Source organism: Thalassophryne amazonica, chromosome 2, assembly GCF_902500255.1.
Source record: "Thalassophryne amazonica chromosome 2, fThaAma1.1, whole genome shotgun sequence".
Classification (NCBI taxonomy): domain Eukaryota; kingdom Metazoa; phylum Chordata; class Actinopteri; order Batrachoidiformes; family Batrachoididae; genus Thalassophryne; species Thalassophryne amazonica.
In genome coordinates, this window is record NC_047104.1 from 78083270 (window position 1) to 78104958 (window position 21689).

The 21689-nt window shown below is 40.0% G+C and overlaps 1 protein-coding gene across 4 annotated transcripts in view; it reads left to right on the forward strand.

Annotated features, from left to right (window-relative positions):
• zfand3 (zinc finger, AN1-type domain 3) overlaps nucleotides 1–21689 on the forward strand; it is a 50556-nt gene that overhangs the window by 18109 nt on the left and 10758 nt on the right. For 3 of the 4 annotated variants that reach the window (XM_034188359.1, XM_034188376.1, XM_034188365.1), the window contains 2 exons: nucleotides 6587–6772; nucleotides 9116–9181. In XM_034188359.1, the coding sequence (XP_034044250.1) occupies nucleotides 6589–6772; nucleotides 9116–9181 (250 nt within the window). In that variant the 5' untranslated portion in view covers nucleotides 6587–6588. Of the gene's footprint in view, nucleotides 1–6583; nucleotides 6773–9115; nucleotides 9182–21689 lie in introns of all 4 variants that reach the window. The other variant, XM_034188385.1, reaches the window with a different exon arrangement.

Genomic DNA, 21689 nt, shown 5'->3' on the forward strand with positions numbered 1-21689 from the left:
CAGAAGTCAGACTACCAGAGCAAGAATTTTAGCTGAGGAAGCTTCTGTGATTTGAAGCGAAACGTCCTCACGTCAAGCAACCCAGTCCAGTCGAAGATTCAAGCTTCTCTACTATGGAAACCACCTGGACAACTGAGAGCCTACACAGAAAGGAAAAGTAATGTAAAACAGTGGTAAACATACCACTGTCCCAGCTGTTTTGAAATGTGTTGCAGGCATCCATTTCAAAATGAGCAAATATTTGGACAAACACAATAAAGTTTATCAATTTGAACATTAAATATCTTGTCTTTGTGGTGTATTCAATTGAATATAGGTTGAAGAGGATTTGCAAATTTTTGTATTCTGTTTTTATTTACATTTTACACAATGTCCCAACTAGGGATGGGTATCGAGAACCGGTTCCTTTTGGGTATCGTTAATAAATTATTCGATCCACCGACATTAATAACCTTTTTGCTTAACGATTGCCTTATCGGTCCTTCAGAGTGGCTGTTGCTTTTGGGGGTGTTTGTCAGGAAAATTGTAATTTCTCTACATTGATTACAGACCCTGCAGCGGGTCTGTAATCAACTTTTCTGCAGTGCAGCTTTGCTTTGAACCTTGAACCAATCAAAGCAGTGATTCGCAGATTGAAGCTGCTTTGTTGATTCATTGTTTTATTTCGCTTTATCTTAATTTTTCCCAGGTAAAACCCTAAAGAGCATATGTCTGTGAGTAATATGTACCTTTTTAATGTTAAACCAACCTGGTCTTCTGAAACAGTTGATAGATGTATTTTATAACTTAAATACAGGATCAGTGCTAACGCGTTAGCGTGTCTATGGTGTTTTCAGTGTTAAAGTTAGAAATAAGGTGTTCGCATCTCAGCACGTTTGTGTGGATTTTACTTTATAATAATTAATGGCTCAGCGTTCGTTGTCGTAAAAGGCTTTTTTTTTTTATTCGTATATTAATAATAATAGCAACAATAGTAATAATAACTCATAGTAACTAATAATGCAGCAGGCAGGGGTGGTGGCCAAGTGGTTAATGCGTTTGGTTTCAGTGCAGAAGGTTCCGGGTTCAAATCCCACCCCTAATGTGGAGTTGCGTCAGGTGGGGCATCCAGCGTAAAACCTGGCCTATTCAACATGCAGATCCACCTTGGAATTGCTGTGGCGACCCCGAGTGCAAACAAGGGAGCAGCCGAAGGGACTTACTAGTAACTAATAATGCAACAGTACAATTTTAGAGAAAGAGACAAAAAGAACAAAACACAACAGAAAAGATAAAACCAAATAACAATGAACATAAATAAGTAAATGTTTCCTGTGAACACCTAGTGACTCTTACATCTCCACTTCGTCCCTGTTTTATTTACGTTTAATGACAATTTGTTTCACTCAAACCATATTTTCAATTTGTTAATTTCTTCAGTGATTTCCTCCAGAACTATCTGACAAGCTAGAAAACTGCTGCATCATAGTAAGAGCAGAATACTACTGGAATAAATTTGAATAAGGAAAGTTGGGTTTTTTTCCTCACCAAAATGGATGCTGAACTCACTGCAGTTTATCTGGAATAGCCCCAGATTGCATTTCAGAGGTTCTACAATTCAAACATTTTTGTGCAGGTGGTGTTGGTGGGGGGCGGGATTTTGGGTTTCAGCTTTTTTGTTTTTCACCACTTTCATCCCTGAATATGTCAGTTGTGAGTCACTTTTCAATCAATCAATCAATCAATCAATTTTTTTTATATAGCGCCAAATCACAACAAACAGTTGCCCCAAGGCGCTTTATATTGTAAGGCAAGGCCATACAATAATTATGTAAAACCCCAACGGTCAAAACGACCCCCTGTGAGCAAGCACTTGGCTACAGTGGGAAGGAAAAACTCCCTTTTAACAGGAAGAAACCTCCAGCAGAACCAGGCTTATTGAGGGGCAGTCTTCTGCTGGGACTGGTTGGGGCTGAGGGAGAGAACCAGGAAAAAGACATGCTGTGGAGGGGAGCAGAGATCGATCACTAATGATTAAATGCAGAGTGGTGCATACAGAGCAAAAAGAGAAAGAAACAGTGCATCATGGGAACCCCCCAGCAGTCTACGTCTATAGCAGCATAACTAAGAGATGGTTCAGGGTCACCTGATCCAGCCCTAACTATAGGCTTTAGCAAAAAGGAAAGTTTTAAGCCTAATCTTAAAAGTAGAGAGGGTGTCTGTCTCCCTGATCTGAATTGGGAGCTGGTTCCACAGGAGAGGAGTCTGAAAGCTGAAGGCTCTGCCTCCCATTCTACTCTTACAAACCCTAGGAATTACAAGTAAGCCTGCAGTCTGAGAGCGAAGCGCTCTATTGGGGTGATATGGTACTACGAGGTCCCTAAGATAAGATGGGACCTGATTATTCAAAACCTTATAAGTAAGAAGAAGAATTTTAAATTCTATTCTAGAATTAACAGGAAGCCAATGAAGAGAGGCCAATATGGGTGAGATATGCTCTCTCCTTCTAGTCCCCGTCAGTACTCTAACTGCAGCATTTTGAATTAACTGAAGACTTTTTAGGGAACTTTTAGGACAACCTGATAATAATGAATTACAATAGTCCAGCCTAGAGGAAATAAATGCATGAATTAGTTTTTCAGCATCACTCTGAGACAAGATCTTTCTGATTTTAGAGACATTGCATAAATGCAAAAAAGCAGTCCTACATATTTGTTTAATATGCGCTTTGAATGACATATCCTGATCAAAAATGACTCCAAGATTTCTCACAGTATTACTAGAGGTCAGGGTAATGCCATCCAGAGTAAGGATCTGGTTAGACACCATGTTTCTAAGATTTGTGGGGCCAAGTACAATAACTTCAGTTTTATCTGAGTTTAAAAGCAGGAAATTAGAGATCATCCATGTCTTTATGTCTGTAAGACAATCCTGCAGTTTAGCTAATTGGTGTGTGTCCTCTGGCTTCATGGATAGATAAAGCTGGGTATCATCTGCGTAACAATGAAAATTTAAGCAATACCGTCTAATAATACTACCTAAGGGAAGCATGTATAAAGTGAATAAAATTGGTCCTAGCACAGAACCTTGTGGAACTCCATAATTAACTTTAGTCTGTGAAGAAGATTCCCCATTTACATGAACAAATTGTAATCTATTAGACAAATATGATTCAAACCACCGCAGCGCAGTGCCTTTAATACCTATGGCATGCTCTAATCTCTGTAATAAAATTTTATGGTCAACAGTATCAAAAGCAGCACTGAGGTCTAACAGAACAAGCACAGAGATGAGTCCACTGTCTGAGGCCATAAGAAGATCATTTGTAACCTTCACTAATGCTGTTTCTGTACTATGATGAATTCTAAAACCTGACTGAAACTCTTCAAATAGACCATTCCTCTGCAGATGATCAGTTAGCTGTTTTACAACTACCCTTTCAAGAATTTCTGAGAGAAAAGGAAGGTTAGAGATTGGCCTATAATTAGCTAAGATAGCTGGGTCAAGTGATGGCTTTTTAAGTAATGGTTTAATTACTGCCACCTTAAAAGCCTGTGGTACATAGCCAACTAACAAAGATAGATTGATCATATTTAAGATCGAAGCATTAAATAATGGTAGGGCTTCCTTGAGCAGCCTGGTAGGAATGGGGTCTAATAAATATGTTGATGGTTTGGATGAAGTAACTAATGAAAATAACTCAGAACAATCGGAGAGAAAGAGTCTAACCAAATACCGGCATCACTGAAAGCAGCCAAAGATAACGATACGTCTTTGGGATGGTTATGAGTAATTTTTTCTCTAATAGTTAAAATTTTGTTAGCAAAGAAAGTCATGAAGTCATTACTAGTTAAAGTTAATGGAATACTCAGCTCAATAGAGCTCTGACTCTTTGTCAGCCTGGCTACAGTGCTGAAAAGAAACCTGGGGTTGTTCTTATTTTCTTCAATTAGTGATGAGTAGAAAGATGTCCTAGCTTTACGGAGGGCTTTTTTATAGAGCAACAGACTCTTTTTCCAGGCTAAGTGAAGATCTTCTAAATTAGTGAGACGCCATTTCCTCTCCAACTTACGGGTTATCTGCTTTAAGCTACGAGTTTGTGAGTTATACCACAGAGTCAGGCACTTCTGATTTAAAGCTCTCTTTTTTTAGAGGAGCTACAGCATCCAAAGTTGTCTTCAGTGAGGATGTAAAACTATTGACGAGATACTCTATCTCACTAAACAGAGTTTAGGTAGCTACTCTGCACTGTGTTGGTATATGGCATTAGAGAACATAAAGAAGGAATCATATCCTTAAACCTAGTTACAGCGCTTTCTGAAAGACTTCTAGTGTAATGAAACTTATTCCCCACTGCTGGGTAGTCCATCAGAGTAAATGTAAATGTTATTAAGAAATGATCAGACAGAAGGGAGTTTTCAGGGAATACTGTTAAGTCTTCTATTTCCATACCATAAGTCAGAACAAGATCTAAGATATGATTAAAGTGGTGGGTGGACTCATTTACTTTTTGAGCAAAGCCAATAGAGTCTAATAATAGATTAAATGCAGTGTTGAGGCTGTCATTCTCAGCATCTGTGTGGATGTTAAAATCGCCCACTATAATTATCTTATCTGAGCTAAGCACTAAGTCAGACAAAAGGTCTGAAAATTCACAGAGAAACTCACAGTAACGACCAGGTGGACAATAGATAATAACAAATAAAACTGGTTTTTGGGACTTCCAATTTGGATGGACAAGACTAAGAGTCAAGCTTTCAAATGAATTAAAGCTCTGTCTGGGTTTTGATTAATTAATAAGCTGGAATGGAAGATTGCTGCTAATCCTCCGCCCCGGCCCGTGCTACGAGCATTCTGACAGTTAGTGTGACTCGGGGGTGTTGACTCATTTAAACTAACATATTCATCCTGCTGTAACCAGGATTTCTGTAAGGCAGAATAAATCAATATGTTGATCAATTATTATATCATTTATCAACAGGGACTTAGAAGAGAGAGACCTAATGTTTAATAGACCACATTTAACTGTTTTAGTCTGTGGTGCAGTTGAAGGTGCTATATTATTTTTTCTTTTTGAATTTTTATGCTTAAATAGATTTTTGCTGGTTATTGGTAGTCTGGGAGCAGGCACCGTCTCTACGGGGATGGGGTAATGAGGGGATGGCTTTTGTGCAGATTAAAGTCACTAACTGGGACTCCTGTCTTGTTGCGAGAAAGAAACGAGATTCGTCCTCCATTCTGTTCACACAGTTCCAAATGCTGCACAGCTCTCTGCCGAGTCAAGTTAGAATGATAGAGTCCATTCGGAATTAATATATTCAAAGTGAAACACCGTTTAAATCAAATTACACCTCTTTCCAAATATTGTAATACAAACAAACTGCAATCAATCAAAATGTTTTTTCCTCCCAAAATGAGACGTCCTGCGCCAATGTGCAGTAGCTAGCTGAGCTCAGCTCAGAGGTACGGAGAGACATTACATGCTAAAATGTCTGAAAGGAAAAGATTTTATTTATTTTTATTTATGTCCAGAGATCAAGTATCAAGCCTACTTTTACTACACAGAAAATTCACAATTGGTATCGATAAAAGAATCGATACGGAATTGGATTGATAAGCGGAAACAATAATGGCATCGATATTGATTTAAAATCTTATCAATACCCATCCCTAGTCCCAACTTCATTGGAATTGGGGTTGTATGATGTACAATATTTGCCTCCTCTGACTGGAAACTGAGAGTCCACATCACATTTTACTTTCATCACCTGCATTACATTCAAAATGAGAACTTAGCAGCAAGTTATTACAAGTAGAAAATGTTAGCTTAATTTTTTCATTCAGCTGCCCCTGTTTGTTTAGGGTTGCCACAGTAGATTCAGTACAGTTCTGCATTGTGATTTAGAACAAGTTTTATGGCCGATTCTCTTCCTGATGCAACTCTGTTTCCACATGGAAAAACGCACAGCGCCTGGTTTTCCTTAATGGTCTCCTCAGAGTAGTAATTCAGACCTACGGTGTTCACTTGAAGTGAACACCGGAGAAGCACAGTGGAAGAGCTTCATATTTTAGTTTGTAAGAAAATAAAAAACAAACAGCTTTACTATTATTCTGAGTAAATGTGTACAAAAGTAAGGCCGCCACTAAAACAGATCCGAAGTGGATCTGCATGTTGATTTTTGGCACAAGTTTTACACGGGATGCCCTCCCTGAGTCACCACCATATTACTTGGAGAATGGGCAGGGGTGGGTTTTGAACTAGGATCCTTCCCCACTGGAAACAAGCGCACTTGACCACTTGGCTACCACCCCTGCTAAATGTTCCTGTACTGGAACATAAAAAAAAAACAGAGCTTCTGATTTCATTTTAGTTCTGAGAAATATGTGGCTTATTTCTGGTTTTAATTTCCATTCCCTGACTGGTTCAAAGCCTTGGCTACACGTGCGTCATTTTTCATTCAGATGCTCAAGATGCACCTGTGTTCTGTGTAGCCATTCTCTGACCTACTGTACAAGATGACAATGCTTATTTCATGAAGCAAAGCATTCAGCATGTACACATACCCACTTGTGCACAGGTATTTCCACTGTTAAATTTTATTCACAGATATGCAGAAGAAACAGCCAGATGATGATTGTTCCCCAAGAACAGCCTCAAGCTCCAGCGACAGCCAAGACAACGTATTTTGTAATGAAACAAACAGCATCAGTGAGTCTTTGAAGCTGATACCTAATTCCTCAGAAGAGTCTTTGCCGGGACAGAGAGGAATAATGTCACGACCTGCTCAGGGCGGTAAGATGGCAGTGTGTCGAGGAGAAGTTAATGCTGTCACTGTGTAGTGACAGTGATAGTTGTGTCATGACACGAGTAAATTCTGAGATCATAACTCAGTAGCTGAAGTAGCTTGCTCTGGACCCTTGATCTCAAAATTACATTTGGTTTTTGCCCAACTGTTCATGAGTTTAGTACTCAGATGAGAAAAGTTAATACTGTTGACATACCTTTCCATCATTGGACAATTTGGTCAGAAGGGAAAAACAACACAATATCACAATTTATTTTTTTGTTTGTTTGAGGATGAGGGAATCCAAAATATGAAAATGATTATGGCCTTTATGGTTAATCTTATCAAGCAAACATGCAGGCTTTGATATCAAGTTTGTTTAAAGGCAAAGAAAAGGTGAAAATGTAAAAAAGAAAATAAAACACACTATGCAGTACAACTAAATTTGCGAGGAGGGGGAATCAGGGTGACAAAACAGTTATTAAAAAAAAAAAAATCTTACAGAGTGCATCTCTGGACATCAAAAAACTCAAAATTTTCTGGGGGTCTTCAGCAGTCTCCAGAGCCCTGACCAACAAATTTCCACTTTCACCAAAAAAGAAGGTTAAAGTCTTTCTAGAATTTGATGGCTGCATTACTGTATAAAAGAGCAGCAATGGTTAGTGAGTGAAATATAATCTTGTTCAACAGGAGAACAACTTGCTATTTTCTTAGTTTGGTTGGTAAGGTTAGACCTTGTGTGAAGCACCTTGAAGCAGCTTTGTTGTGATTTGGTGCTATATAACTGAAACAAATTGAAACTTAATTAGCTGTCTCCACCTTGTTTTACTTTAAACAATAGGATATGATTGCGAAAGGGTTTCTATAAAAAGATAGATGAAGATCTTATGATTTGGGAGCGAAAAAAAATTTAATTTTTTTATTTTTGTGTGCTTTAAGCCCTGTATTATACATAAGGTACTACTTCTTTTATTCAGCAAAGGGTGCAATGTGCTTGTTGTGGACCTAAATTGAGTACTGCGTGATATCGCCTCCTTCAAGCAGACATGAGGAAAAATAATGGCAGACAGAGAGCTTGGAGACAATATGACCTGCACAGTTGCATTTAAATCTAAATGTGTGGAATTGCTGTTACAAGCAACAGGCGATGCAGTGTGAGACATGACCAAATGGTTACACTAGCTCTTGTTGCCACTTTTCATGCAGTTAAATCTGGGTTTGTAAAAAATAGTTTGGCAGGCAGCGCTTTACTTAAAAACACTTCTTTGTGAATTTCTCCACTGTGAGATCAATAAAGTCTTAATTTTTTTTTTTTTACTTCCCAAGAATGTTGTGGAAAAAAAACCTAGAAAAGTGTTTAAAAATGACTCTGAGGTACTGTCTCTGAAGGTGTATTATTCAACTTCTAATTTGGTCTCGTATTAGGGAAAACTGCAGATATTGGGTACATCAATCATAACAGATTTCACAGCTTTTTAAATCTTATGCCTGTTGACTGGATGTTCTGTTTTAGTGGTAAAAGTTTCCATTAGGATCCATGAAAAGTCTCCAAATGTTCAGATTGAGAAATTGTATGCATGTCCTGCTAATTGCAGGGAATAAATTACATTTTTATTAGCTGTGTAAAAAGTTGGCTATCTTTATGTAACAACACTTCTCAGGACATAATTATCAAGTAGCTCTCACATCCAAAAGACATGCATGTTATGTAAATTGGAATCTTTAACTTAACCATAGGTGTGAGTGTGTTTATATGTGGCCCTGCGATAGACTGGCGTCCTGTCCAGGGTGTACCCTGCCACACACCCTAGACTGCCGGCATAGGCTCCAGCTCCCCCATGACCCTTAATTGGAATAACCAGGTTTAGAAAATCGAGGGATGGATACGTTGGAGGCATTTAACAAGTTAATGTTTGTGTGCATGAAGCTGTTTCTCTTTCCAAAGTAAAGGCACATGACAAATTATTAAACACACCCCAGTAAGAGGATGTTCTCTTGCCAAATATGAAGAAAACAGTCCCTGAGCATCCAGGCAACCACCATCAAACTTTCCACCAGCTTATTGACTCTGGCTGTTTATGCCCTTCAGGACAACGTGTTATCTATCTAGTCAAACAGTTGTCATTTCTTATGCACTTTTACTCCACCGTTTGTCCTCCATATTACTGTAGTAAGTGTGCATGGACATGCTTGCATGTCAAGAATTATGTATGCAGGAGGTTATGCATTTTAGAGCATACACACATTTATACATCAAATAATTCTGTATATAATCTGCACTTTTGACATTTTGTCATTTCTTGATATCATTCTGTCTTTTTCAATTTTCTGATCTTATGTGCCCCACTTAGAAATATCCAGCACAGAAACGGTCTTCGAAACGCTCTCCACTCCCACAAAACGTCCTTTTGACTCAGGTAAGGTGCCTCAGTGAAATCTATGGTATACAACAAAAGTCACTATGCACCTGTGCATTATAATGTGTATGTTGGTTGGTTCAAAATTGCATCACCTCTCAGTAAGTGCAGTGTTTCCTCTTACGATCAGTCAAATACAAGTACTTTAAGAAGACCATATTGAAAATACAGATGTAAAAGTGGCACCTTGGTATATCAAAAGTCAGGACCAGTATACATGCTCTTTTACATCTCACCAAATTATTTTTTCAGCCCTTTTCTAAGACATGTCAAGATAGATACAAAAATATTTGGAAGTCACTGAGATTTGCAGTTCATTTGAATTCTGTTACCAAAAGAAACTATATGGTATACTTAGCTGCAACCACAGCTGATTAGTCAAGTCTGGTGTTTCTTAGGTCTTGGCTTGATATTAACATAACTAGACGTGAAACCATAGCGGTTAGGTTGGTACAGTTCCACAATGTCCCAATACCATCCCCGGGATCAGCAGCTCTAACCCATCAGCACCTCCTCCCCCACCCCAACTGGGCTCTGCCCCTCCACAGAACTGCACACAACAAGGACCCCCACCTCCTCCCCCATCACACCTGTCTCCATTCATGAGAGGGATGTCAACAGGCTCTTCAAGAGACAGAACCCACACAAAGCAGCTGGACCTGATTCTGCTTTTCTATCCATACTGAAAACTTCGCAGATCAACTTTGGTGTTCACAGACATCTTCAACACCTCACTGGAGATGCGCCAGCATGCTTCAAGACCACCGCCATCATCCCCATCCCCAAAAAACAAAGAACTGCAGGACTTGATGACTGCAGACCCCGTCACCCTGATCTCTGTGGTGATGAAGACTTTCTAGCGCCTTGTCCTGACACACCTCAAGGCCATGTCCGACCCACTCCTGGATCCCCTGCAGTTCGCCTACAGAGCCAACAGATATGTAGATGATGCTACCAACATGGCTCTCCACTTCATCCTCCAGCATCTGGACTTCTCAGGAACCTACATCAGGATTCTGTTTGTGGACTTCAGTTCTCCTTTCAATAGTAGAGAAGCTTGAATCTTCGACTGGACTAGGTTGCTTGACGCTAGGATGTTTCGCTTCTAATCGCAGAAGCTTCCCCCACCCCCACTTACTCTACCTCGCTCCCCCACTACCATAAAGCACAGATTTGGTCATCCCTGCACTGAACTGTACTGTACATCTGTACTTCAGTTGCCTGTTTTGCACACTGTCCCATTCCATTACAGTTTAACAGTGAATATAGTTTTGTTCTTGTATACTTGTATTTTATGACTCTATTTTAGTTCTTATAGAAGTTTTTCTTGTTTGTTTTTATGAAGCAATAGCACCAAATCAGTCAAATTCATTGTATTTGTGAACTTACTTGACAATAAATTAGATTCTGATTCAATGACCCTCCGCACTGTCATACCATGGATCAACTATTCAAACACAACAATGATTTCATATTGATTATGTTGGAAAACTAATAATGCCTTCCATTCCAGTCACCTGTAGGCCTATTCACCTCAGCAGTACATGATACACCTCAGGTTCTTCTTGTCTTTGCACTAGGTTCTTGTCATGTCCACTTAAGTTGGAGTGGCTGTGCAAGTAGCATTAAGTGCTTGTGACTGAGTGAGAATGGCCAAGTTAATTGGTTTTCCAGAAGAATTAGCTGATGAGCAATTGGGAAACGCAGTAGAGCATTTCCACAAAGTGGGTGAGAATGTAATTTAAGTAATTTCTCAAGTAAATGAGAGTAGTGAATAGACAGAGTACACAATAAGCTGTGTGAAGAGAAAACAGATTTTTGCAAATTGGTTGTAAATATTAATCGGTTTAATTTATTTCCCTTTTAAAGTAAGGAATATATGCGTCTTTAGCAACTGTAGCCCTCACATCTGTGTGGCTGTCTCTTGATCAGCTTTGCATATCTGGACATGATAGTTTGTTAATCCATCAGATTTTATGGGGATTGTGAATAACCTTTTTTTTTTAAACCAGTGAAAAATTGATTGAATTAAGATGTGGTTTCTGACTTGACTACTCTAGGACACTGAATTTTTTTTTAAGTCATCCTGTGTACATTTGGCTTCATATTTGGGCTTGTTATTTTCTGGAAGGCAAATCCCAAAGTTTGCAGGTTGCTTAAAGACTGTATCAAAATTTCCACAGATCTCTCTGTTTTTACATCTTTCATTCTACTCTGTGCCTTCACAGACAAAAACACATTTTCATTTGTCTTTGAGGTGTAGTTTTTGCCTCAGTACTGACTGAGCACAAGGTAAAGGTGTAGTTTCTTTGTAGTCAGTTGAAAATTCTTTAGTGAAAAAGGACCTGTACTGTTAATCTGTTTCAAAAAGTCAATGACATTTTGATGAATTAAAAATGTTTTTCTTTTTTTTAATTTTGTGGCCCAGTCACACGGCACTTAACGAAGGGCAATGAAGCCCAAATGAAACAAAAAATTTGGACTTTCATTGTCATCGTTTAACCTTCGCCCAGCTTCGTTACTGCAGCTGGCACTTTGTCAGGATTTTTAAACTGCCGAAAAGTTTGAATGAAGGGCAACGAAAACCTCAATTTGTCCGTATTTTATTTTGCTGTTGTTCTCGACTTTTTTTTATTGTTTGCTTAATTTTTGTAACCTTAGGGTTTAGTTGGACTTCGTTCGACCAGCTGAATATTTTCACACAGTGCAGAAGCCATTTCTGAGCGCTGCTGCTGCTGCTGCGTTCATGTACTGTCGGAAATTACAGCGCTAACTCAGCCTGTTTGCTTGGATTTTTTTTTTTTTATCTGGGTGGGGGTTCAGCTTCACTGGGCTCAGGCACCTTATATAGGCGAGAATTCATCTTTTGTCTGGATACAATTAATTACCGTTGCCACAAGCAACTGCTGAATTTGAAACAATAAAAAAATTGTGTAATTTCCGACGGTACTTGAGCACATCGTCAGCGGCAGCAACAGCTCCTGTGTGCACTTATTATTTTTTATTAAATATAACAATGAGTGTACGAATGACAATCCAGCCCTTATGTACATGTGGCAACAGGTAGATAATTCAAATGATTATATAAAGAGCTGTTCTGGAAGACAGAATTCATGTTGTGGATCAGCTGCAGCTGGTGGAATAACCGCACATGGGGAGTCGATGTGTGGCGTTCACACGGACTGATCAGTTTACTGTTCTGATATATTCAGTCGTCTTTACACTTATATTTATTCCTCTTTTGACAGTTTACTGTTATAAATCAATATATATGGCTTAGTAATGTAATACAGTCAATGTCAAATTTATTTATATAGCACATTTAATACAGAAAAACTGCCCAAAGTGCTGCACACACCCAAAAAATATTAGTAATGATGAAAAACACAACAGGAACAAAATGGCTAAAATGATAATCATAACCAAATCAGGAATCGGCTAGCTTGAGTCGAAAGCCAGGGCAAACAAGAGTTTTTAACCAAGACTTGAAGATGTTTAAAGATAGGGCCATACGGACATTCAAAGGAAGCCTATTCCAGAGTCTCGGAGCTGCCACTGAAAATGCACGGTCTCCCCTGGTTTTCAGCTGGGATCTCGGCACTTCCAGAGTCAGTTGATTGGCCGATCTCATATTTCGACCTGGAGCATGAACCGACAGAAGCTCGGAGAGGTAGGAGGGAGCCAATCCATTTAAACATTTAAAAGTCAACAACAACAACTTGAAATGAATCCTGTAACTGACTGGAAGCCAGTGCAGAGAGGCCAACCGCGCTGCAGCATTTTGGACCAATTGCAGACGGTGAATGGACATTTGATCTAGCCCACAATAGAGGGAGTTACAATAGTCCAAACGACAGGTGACAAAAGCATGAATCACTCTCTCCGAGTCAGCCCGGGGCAAATAGGGTTTAACTTTACCCAGGAGATGAAGCTGAAAAAAGCTAGACTTGATTACAGAGTTAATTTGCTTTTCAAATTTAACAGAACTGTCAAAGATGACACCAAAATTCCTAACAGACGGGTGGCAGTGGTTACTCAGTGAGCTCAGAGCAGCGGGATCAAATTAATTCCCAAATACCACAATCTCGGTTTTAGAGTCATTCAGATTAAGACAATTATGGGTGAACCACTGCAGTGATACAGCAGTGACCACAGCACACCAGTGTTGTTTTTTTTTTAAATTGGAGCAAGACATAGTGCGCAGCGTGTTGTCAGACAGTGAGGATTCTGACGAAGGAGATGATCCCTCTTTTGTTCTGGACAAGGAACCACAGCTGGTGGACCCACCGATGTGCACACAGATCTCCACAGCTTGTGTTTGCATTTTCTCTAGGACTCAGGCGCTATGAGCGCCGTCACAGCACTGAGTCCTAGATGCACACACACTGCTCCAGCTGTGGCTCCGGGCGCGTTTCGTTTAAAGCGTCGCGATCAACGTTAGCTTCGGTTTTGTTTTTGTTGATAAAGCTCTTTCGTCCACCTTTTCTCAACAAATTGTAACTTTTTTACTTCTTTCCCTTCGTTCAGGAATCGTCGTATGCCGTGTGACTGGGCCATTAACAGAGTAAATATATTTCATGTGCATTGTGTAGTCCTGACAGATTTTGCAGTCACTATATCTTTTCAAAGCTTGACTATCCGATGGCAGGTTTTGTTCAACCCGTTAGACTCTCAGTTTCCATTTCGTTCCAAATTAAATGAATGAATTTGTTAAAAAGCACTTGTAGGCTTCAATGTCACATGCACCTTTTTTTCCTTTCTTCAAAAGAAAAAAAGAAAAAGCTACAAAATTGGAAACTATTAATTCAAAGCTTCACATATTGCACACTGACTATTGAGATTACCTAGAACACAAAGGGCAGGCAAAGAGGATGCATTTTTCAGTTCAGGACATGGTCCTGCCTGTGCGTAAACGCACACGCACAGGATCGATGGGGCAGGTAAAGGAGATCTGGCTGCTGACTTGGCCTAGTTCTCAAAGATTTATTGAGCGCTGATCTGCATTCGGCTGGGCCAGATGAAAAAGTCCACAAGATTGATGAGAAAAGCAGAGTTGAAATTTCAGCCAATGCAGGGCGCTAGCCACATGCTTGTCCTGTCTTAAGTGCAGTGTTGAATGTAATCTAATAAAGAACCATCAATCGTCAGAGTACACAAAGAGGAATTTCTGTTCCAGCGAGGAATGTTATGGAGTGGGCCGTCATCTGTTCTTTCTCAGTGTCTGGTCTCTCTAATAAATTGGATAGTATGTCATTGTACCTTTTAATGAAAAGTATTACACTGTGTATTATAGAAGAGCCTACATTTTTGGCTTGAAATTGTAGTGAAACTTGCTGACTTGAACAGATTCTCTCTCTCTCTCTCTCTCTCTCTCTCTCTCTCTCTCTCTCTCTCTCTCTCTCTCTCTCTCTCTCTCTCTCTCTCTCTCTCTCTCTCTCTCTCTCTCTCTCTCTCTCTCTCTCTCTCTCTCTCTCTATATATATATATATATATATATATATATATATATATATATATATATATATATATATATATATATATATATATATATATATATATATATGGGTGATTCTTAGACTACGGGCACTTATTATGTCCTTTGATCATATTGTATGAAAAACAGAAAAAAGGGGAAATTTCACACTTTTATAGTTATCTTTACAATGAAAGTGTTAAGAAATTTGTTCTAGTTGTCTATGATGACTTTTTCACCTTTTTTCAGCATCATTATATGCAAATATTGCCGTTTTGTGCTTGTCCCACACCCAGACTTTTGATCTTCAATGATAAAAATGAATGGTAAAGAAACATTTTTTCTAATGTTTTAAAATATATCTGAATAAAATATCAGTAAAATAATCAAAACATAATTGGGGTATTCAATGTCATACAACTGTTGTGATTTTTTTTTTTAAAGAAAATGTAGTTGTCCCACACTATTGCCGTAATTTCCACCACAACACTGTAATGTCCCTTTAAACAGTTTGTATGAAAGATTGTTTGGGTAGTTTCTATGGAGATAAACAGTGACATCAGAGCACATGTATATAGCGCCAAATCACAACAAACAGTTGCCCCAAGGCGCTTTATATTGTAAGGCAATGGTGTGGTGGAAATTACATTTACAAGGCCAATAGTGCCCGTAGTTAAAGAATCACCCATCCATATATATATATATATATATATATATATATATATATATATATATATATATATATATATATATATATATATATATATATACACTCAACAAAAATATAAACGCAACACTTTTGGTTTTGCTCCCATTTTGTATGAGATGAACTCAAAAATCTAAAACTTATTCCACATACACAATATCACCATTTCCCTCAAATATTGTTCACAAACCAGTCTAAATCTGTGATAGTGAGCACTTCTCCTTTGCTGAGATAATCCATCCCACCTCACAGGTGTGCCATACCAAGATGCTGATTAGACACCATGATTAGTGCACAGGTGTGCCTTAGACTGTCCACAATAAAAGGCCACTCTGAAAGGTGCAGTTTTGTTTTATTGGGGGGGGGGGGACCAGTCAGTATCTGGTGTGACCACCATTTGCCTCATGCAGTGCAACACATCTCCTTCGCATAGAGTTGAAGAGAACACCTCTCCAACGTGCCAGACACCAGCGAATGTGAGCATTTGCCCACTCAAGTCGGTTACGACGACGAACTGGAATCAGGTCGAGACCCCGATGAGGACGACGAGCATGCAGATGAGCTTCCCTGAGACGGTTTCTGACAGTTTGTGCAGAAATTCTTTGGTTATGCAAACCGATTGTTTCAGCAGCTGTCCGAGTGGCTGGTCTCAGACGATCTTGGAGGTGAACATGCTGGATGTGGAGGTCCTGGGCTGGTGTGGTTACACGTGGTCTGCGGTTGTGAGGCTGGTTGGATGTACTGCCAAATTCTCTGAAACGCCTTTGGAGACGGCTTATGGTAGAGACATGAACATTCAATACACGAGCAACAGCTCTGGTTGACATTCCTGCTGTCAGCATGCCAATTGCACGCTCCCTCAAATCTTGCGACATCTGTGGCATTGTGCTGTGTGATAAAACTGCACCTTTGAGTGGCCTTTTATTGTGGGCAGTCTAAGGCACACCATTGCACTAATCATGGTGTCTAATCAGCATCTTGATATGGCACACCTGTGAGGTGGGATGGATTATCTCAGCAACGGAGAAGTGCTCACTATCACAGATTTAGACTGGTTTGTGAACAATATTTGAGGGAAATGGTGATATTGTGTATGTGGAAAAAGTTTTAGATCTTTGAGTTCATCTCATACAAAATGGGAGCAAAACCAAACCAAAAGTGTTGCGTTTATATTTTTGTTGAGTATATATATATAGTTCTATCCATTTTGATGGTTGTTTTCCATTTGTGTTCCACGCATCTCTTTTTTTTTTTTTTTTTGTCCATTCTAAAGCATTGGAGATCATTGTAGATGAACAGCTTATAATTTTTTGCACCTGCGTATACGTTTTCCCCTCTCCAGTCAACTTTTTAATCAAACTACGCTGTTCTTCTGAACAATGTCTTGAACGTCCCATTTTCCTCAGGCTTTCAAAGAGAAGAGCATGTTCAACAGGTGCTGGCTTCATCCTTTAATAGGGGACACCTGATTCACACCTGTTTGTTCCACAAAACTGACGAACTCACTGACTGAATGCCACACTACTATTATTGTGAACACCCCCTTTTCTACTTTTTTTTTTTAATTAATTAATTAATTTTTTTTTATTAATTAATTATAGCCTTCAGAGTGTGCATATCATGAATGCTTGGTCTTGTTGGATTTATGAGAATCTACTGAATCGACTGGTACCTTGTTTCCCATGTAACAATAAGAAATATACTCAAAACCTGGATTAATTTTTTTAGTCACATAACACTACTATGATTCTGAACACTACTGTACATATTTGAAAATAGAACATCAAGATGAAACTCATCTTTATGACGTGTTACAACACGCATCAAAACTGCCCGAGAACCCATATGTTTCAGGCAGGAAAGCTAAGACATGTATACACCATTTCAGACCAATGATGACGTTTAACTTCACTATTTAGTGCCTAAAAACTGGCATGACTTGCGCATATACCACATTTAAGATATGAACAGTATAAACCATTAAAATTCTTAAACCAATCTCAGACTAAACTGTTCCAAGATGTAGTTTGGCCTTGACTGAAAGTTTTAGTGTTTAAGCTTCTCTGTTTTTTTTTCTGATGAAAACAGTGTATGACAAATCACATTTAGAAAAGAAATTGCTTCAGCCTAAGTAACTGGTACAACAAGTGTAATATTTGCAAACAATAAGGCATGGTATTTCCAGCTCAGATTAATCATGAAAACTTTGGTTTTACTATAAACTGTAATATGTAGTGGATACAAACATATGAAATATACAGTGCCATCCAAAGGTTTTGGAACACTTGTTTCAAATATTTTGTTTGTCATTTCAAATACAAAAAAATAAAATAAAAGAATATTTTAGTAATCCTCAAACTGAATGCAAATCTCTACAACTTGATATAAATTAATTAAAGACATCAAAGTCAAGATGATGAGTTGTATAAGTAATGGAACGCTTTGGTATAATACCTGTAAATCAGTTTTATTGCCAGTTTTCTTCAGAGAAGAAAGGGGATGGATACATGAACATTTTCAATTCACTGAATATGTCTTGGGTTTTATTTACATTGATTATGAAGAAATACAAACAGTTTTGTATCCCCGGTTATACAGCTTCATTGTGAAGTAGTATAGAGGATTTTCTTAAAAAGAAGACCTGAATGTTCAGCTACAATTTGCCTGCAGGTGTGTACATTTAAGATGTAAGCCTCAGTTTGATGTTTAGTGAACAATTTCTCCAGTCACAGCCACAGAAGCCTACAACTTCTTCTGGGTTGTCTGGGTGTATTTCCGCACTCTTCTCTGTTTCCTGTCTACTCCACACAGTTTTACCATAGAGTGCCAGTACTGTTTGTGTTTCTTAATAATTGATGTAAATAAAGTCCAAGACATATTCAGTGACTTGGAAATGTTCATGTCCACAATTTCTCGGATAGTCACACGACTGAAAAGCCACTGAAAGTCATCTGAATCTTCCGAATGGTGGAAGAGCTGGGCATGTCACAAGATGTCCTGTGAGGCTTCAACACGAAGGCGCTTTGGCTGCGCCATCAGCTTCGTGCCGATGAATTTCACCGCCACTCTTTTCATGGCAAAATCTTCTGTCACAGTGGATTGTGCCGAAAAAGTACTAATGTCCACCTCTTACACAATTTCTCGGATAGTCACACGACGGTCCCACATCACCACAGCGTTCATTTTGGAAATGATGTGGTCATTTCAGCATGTTGATGGCCGCCCGGAGCGCGGCGCGCTCTCAACTGTTGTGCGGCCGTCTTTAAACCGGTTGTACCGCTCCTTAATCTGTGTGATGTCCATAGGATCGTCACCGAAAGCCGTCTGAATAATCTGAATAGTTTCCACCTGGCTGTCACCCAGTTTCTGGCAAAATTTGATGCAGTCGCGCTGCTCCAGTCGTTCCGCCATTTCCTTGCGAAGAAAAAACGACGAGAGACTACACCCATCCTCACACAAAGGCTGCTTACAAGCAAATGACGCAACCGACAGGTGTGAAAAAATTCACGCATGCGCACGAAGGTTCAAGGTTTGCTCATGCAAGCACACGTGATTCAAATCCATCAGGTTTTTGAAAAAAATAAAAAGGTCAGATACTTTTCTAACAGACCTCGTACAGGTATTATACCAAAGCATTTCCTTACTTATGCAACCATATCATTTTGGCATTTATATTTTTTAATTAATTTATGTCAAGTTGTAGAGATTTGCTTTGAGTTAGAATTTAAGGAAGATAATCTTAGATTTTTTTTTTTGTACTTTTTTTTATTTGAAATGGCATAAACATATTAAAGTGAACACTTATTTTGGGAGGCACTGCACATACACAACATATATGGTATAAGTACAAAACTGTACATGGGGAAAAAAAGCAATTTCTTTGAGTCCAGTCACAGCCTATCCATAGCAACACACTCGAGATGCACTACACAAGTAGTTGGCATTTTTAGAACAACAAAAACATCCATGCTGACTATCACTGTTTGTGTGAACAGTGTTTGCTCCTTATGAAAACGGCTTGATTTTCAGGTGCTGTATCTTTGCATTCATCTTGTGTCCATCCAAGGTCATAATGAGCTTCTGGAAAAACTCGAAGGTGTACTTAAGGTTTTTGGGAAAGGCTAGATCAAGGGCATAAATGAGCCCCAAAAGCATGATGACCCCCATGATGACACTGCCAAGGTTGTTGAGGACTTTAATGCCCTCAGTCACAACTCCCATGTCCATCTCTGTGGATTATGTAAATCCCCATGGCTCTGGTGGCGATGTCTTTCTCGCCATCCTCAGCTGCAGAGGACTGAACAACAACACAGAAAACAAATTTAAGTAAAATGCTAAACAACAAACAGGAAATCATATACAAAACATAAATGCACAGTTACGACATACAGCAGTTCATCAGCTGTCTTGTTAGGAAAAAAATTAAAGAGGTGCAATTATAAGACAGCTGTAGCCTTCAACATTTGACCTAATTATCTGGCCATGTTTAGTGAGGGTGGTGTGTCAGGCTTTCATAGAATCTTCTGATGCACACATAAGTGTTGTTTCCTTAAGTCATTGGCTGTTTTATACTATTTCTCATAAATGAAGCATGGAATTAGATTAGTCTCAATATTATGGAGGAACTAACCCTGCAGTTAGAGCCTAACTTCACCTGCTGCATAATTTTGAAAAATGCTTAAGAAAAAAAGTGAGCAGACAATGACAGAGCAAGGAGCTGAGACAGGGCTGAGTGTTGACATGACAGATAAAACAGAACTGCACTCTCAGGTCACCTGTTCCACAGACCATTCCTCAGAGGTGGAGGTTTTTCACTTCCAGTATCTGAGGCATACAACATGGATGACAGTGGACTGAGCCCGATCAGCTGCAGCTCCATCAATGCCTGTGACTGGAGCTGTCAGAGTCAAGGCCATAGTGGTTCAAGAGGGCTAAGTGGCAACATAATGTGAGTCAGTTGTAAAGCTATGCAACTGCAGTGATCCCTTTTGAATGTACCACAGAAAATATTCAGAAAAACTCGAGAGTAAGAAACCCCCCCCCCCCCCAAACACACACACACACACACACACACACACACACACACACACACACACACACACACACACACACACACACACACACACACACACACACACACACACACACACACACACACACTCACTCATAAAAGTAGGCATGTCTGTGTATCTTTGACTTCACCACTTTGTGAACAACTGCGTGAAAAAAATAGTCCAACAGTTTAAGAACAATGTTTCTCAACATTGAATTGCAAGGAATTTAGGGATTCCATCATCTACAGTCCATAATATAATCAGAAGATTCAAAGAATCTGGAGAACTTTCCCCACGTAAGCAGCAAGGCCAAAAACCAACATTAAATGCCTGTGACCTTCGATCCCTCAGGTGGCACTGCATCAAAAACCGACACATCGTGTAAAGGATCTTACCGCGTGGGCTCAGGAACACTTCAGAAAACCATTGTCAGTTAACAGTTTGTCGCTACATCTACATGTGCAAGTTAAAACTCTACCATGCAAAGCGAAAGCCATACATCAACAACATCCAGAAACGCTGACACCTTCTCTGGGCCCAAGCTCATTTGAAATGGACAGATGCAAAGTGGAAAAGTGTGCTGTGGTTTGATGAGTCCACATTTCAAATTGTTTTGGGGAATCATGGACACCCCGCTAGCTGCCACCTTATCGTGGTGGGGGAGTTTGTGTACCCAGATGATCCTAGGAGCTATGTTGTCGGGGGCTTTGCGTTCCCTGTAGGGTCTCCCAAGGCAAACAGGTCCTAGGTGACGGGTCAGACTAAGGGCAGCTCAGAGCCTCCATGACCAGTGAAAGATCAAGGACCGAGACGTCGCCCGGTATGGCGGAGCCGGGGTCCCACCCTGGAGCCAGGCCTGGGGTTGGGGCTCGCGCGCGAGCGCCTGGTGCTCGGGCCTTAGCCCATGGGGCCTGGCCGGACTCAGCCCGAAGGAGCAACGTGGGCCCGCCCTCCTGTGGGTTCACCACCTGCAGAGGGGGCCATGGGGGTCGGGTGCAGAGAGGATTGGGTGGCGGTTGAGGGCGGGTGGCCCGGCGGCCCGGCCCATGCTCACAGCTCCTGGCTGTTGGGACATGGAATGTCACCTCGCTGGGGGGCAAGGAGCCTGAGCTTGTGCGGGAGGTTGAGAGATACCGACTAGAGATAGTTGGGCTCACCTCCACGCACAGCATGGGCTCTGGTACCCAACTCCTGGAGAGGGGCTGGACGCTTCATTTTTCTGGCGTTGCCCATGGGGAGAGGCGGAGAGCTGGGGTTGCATTGCTTATTGCTCCC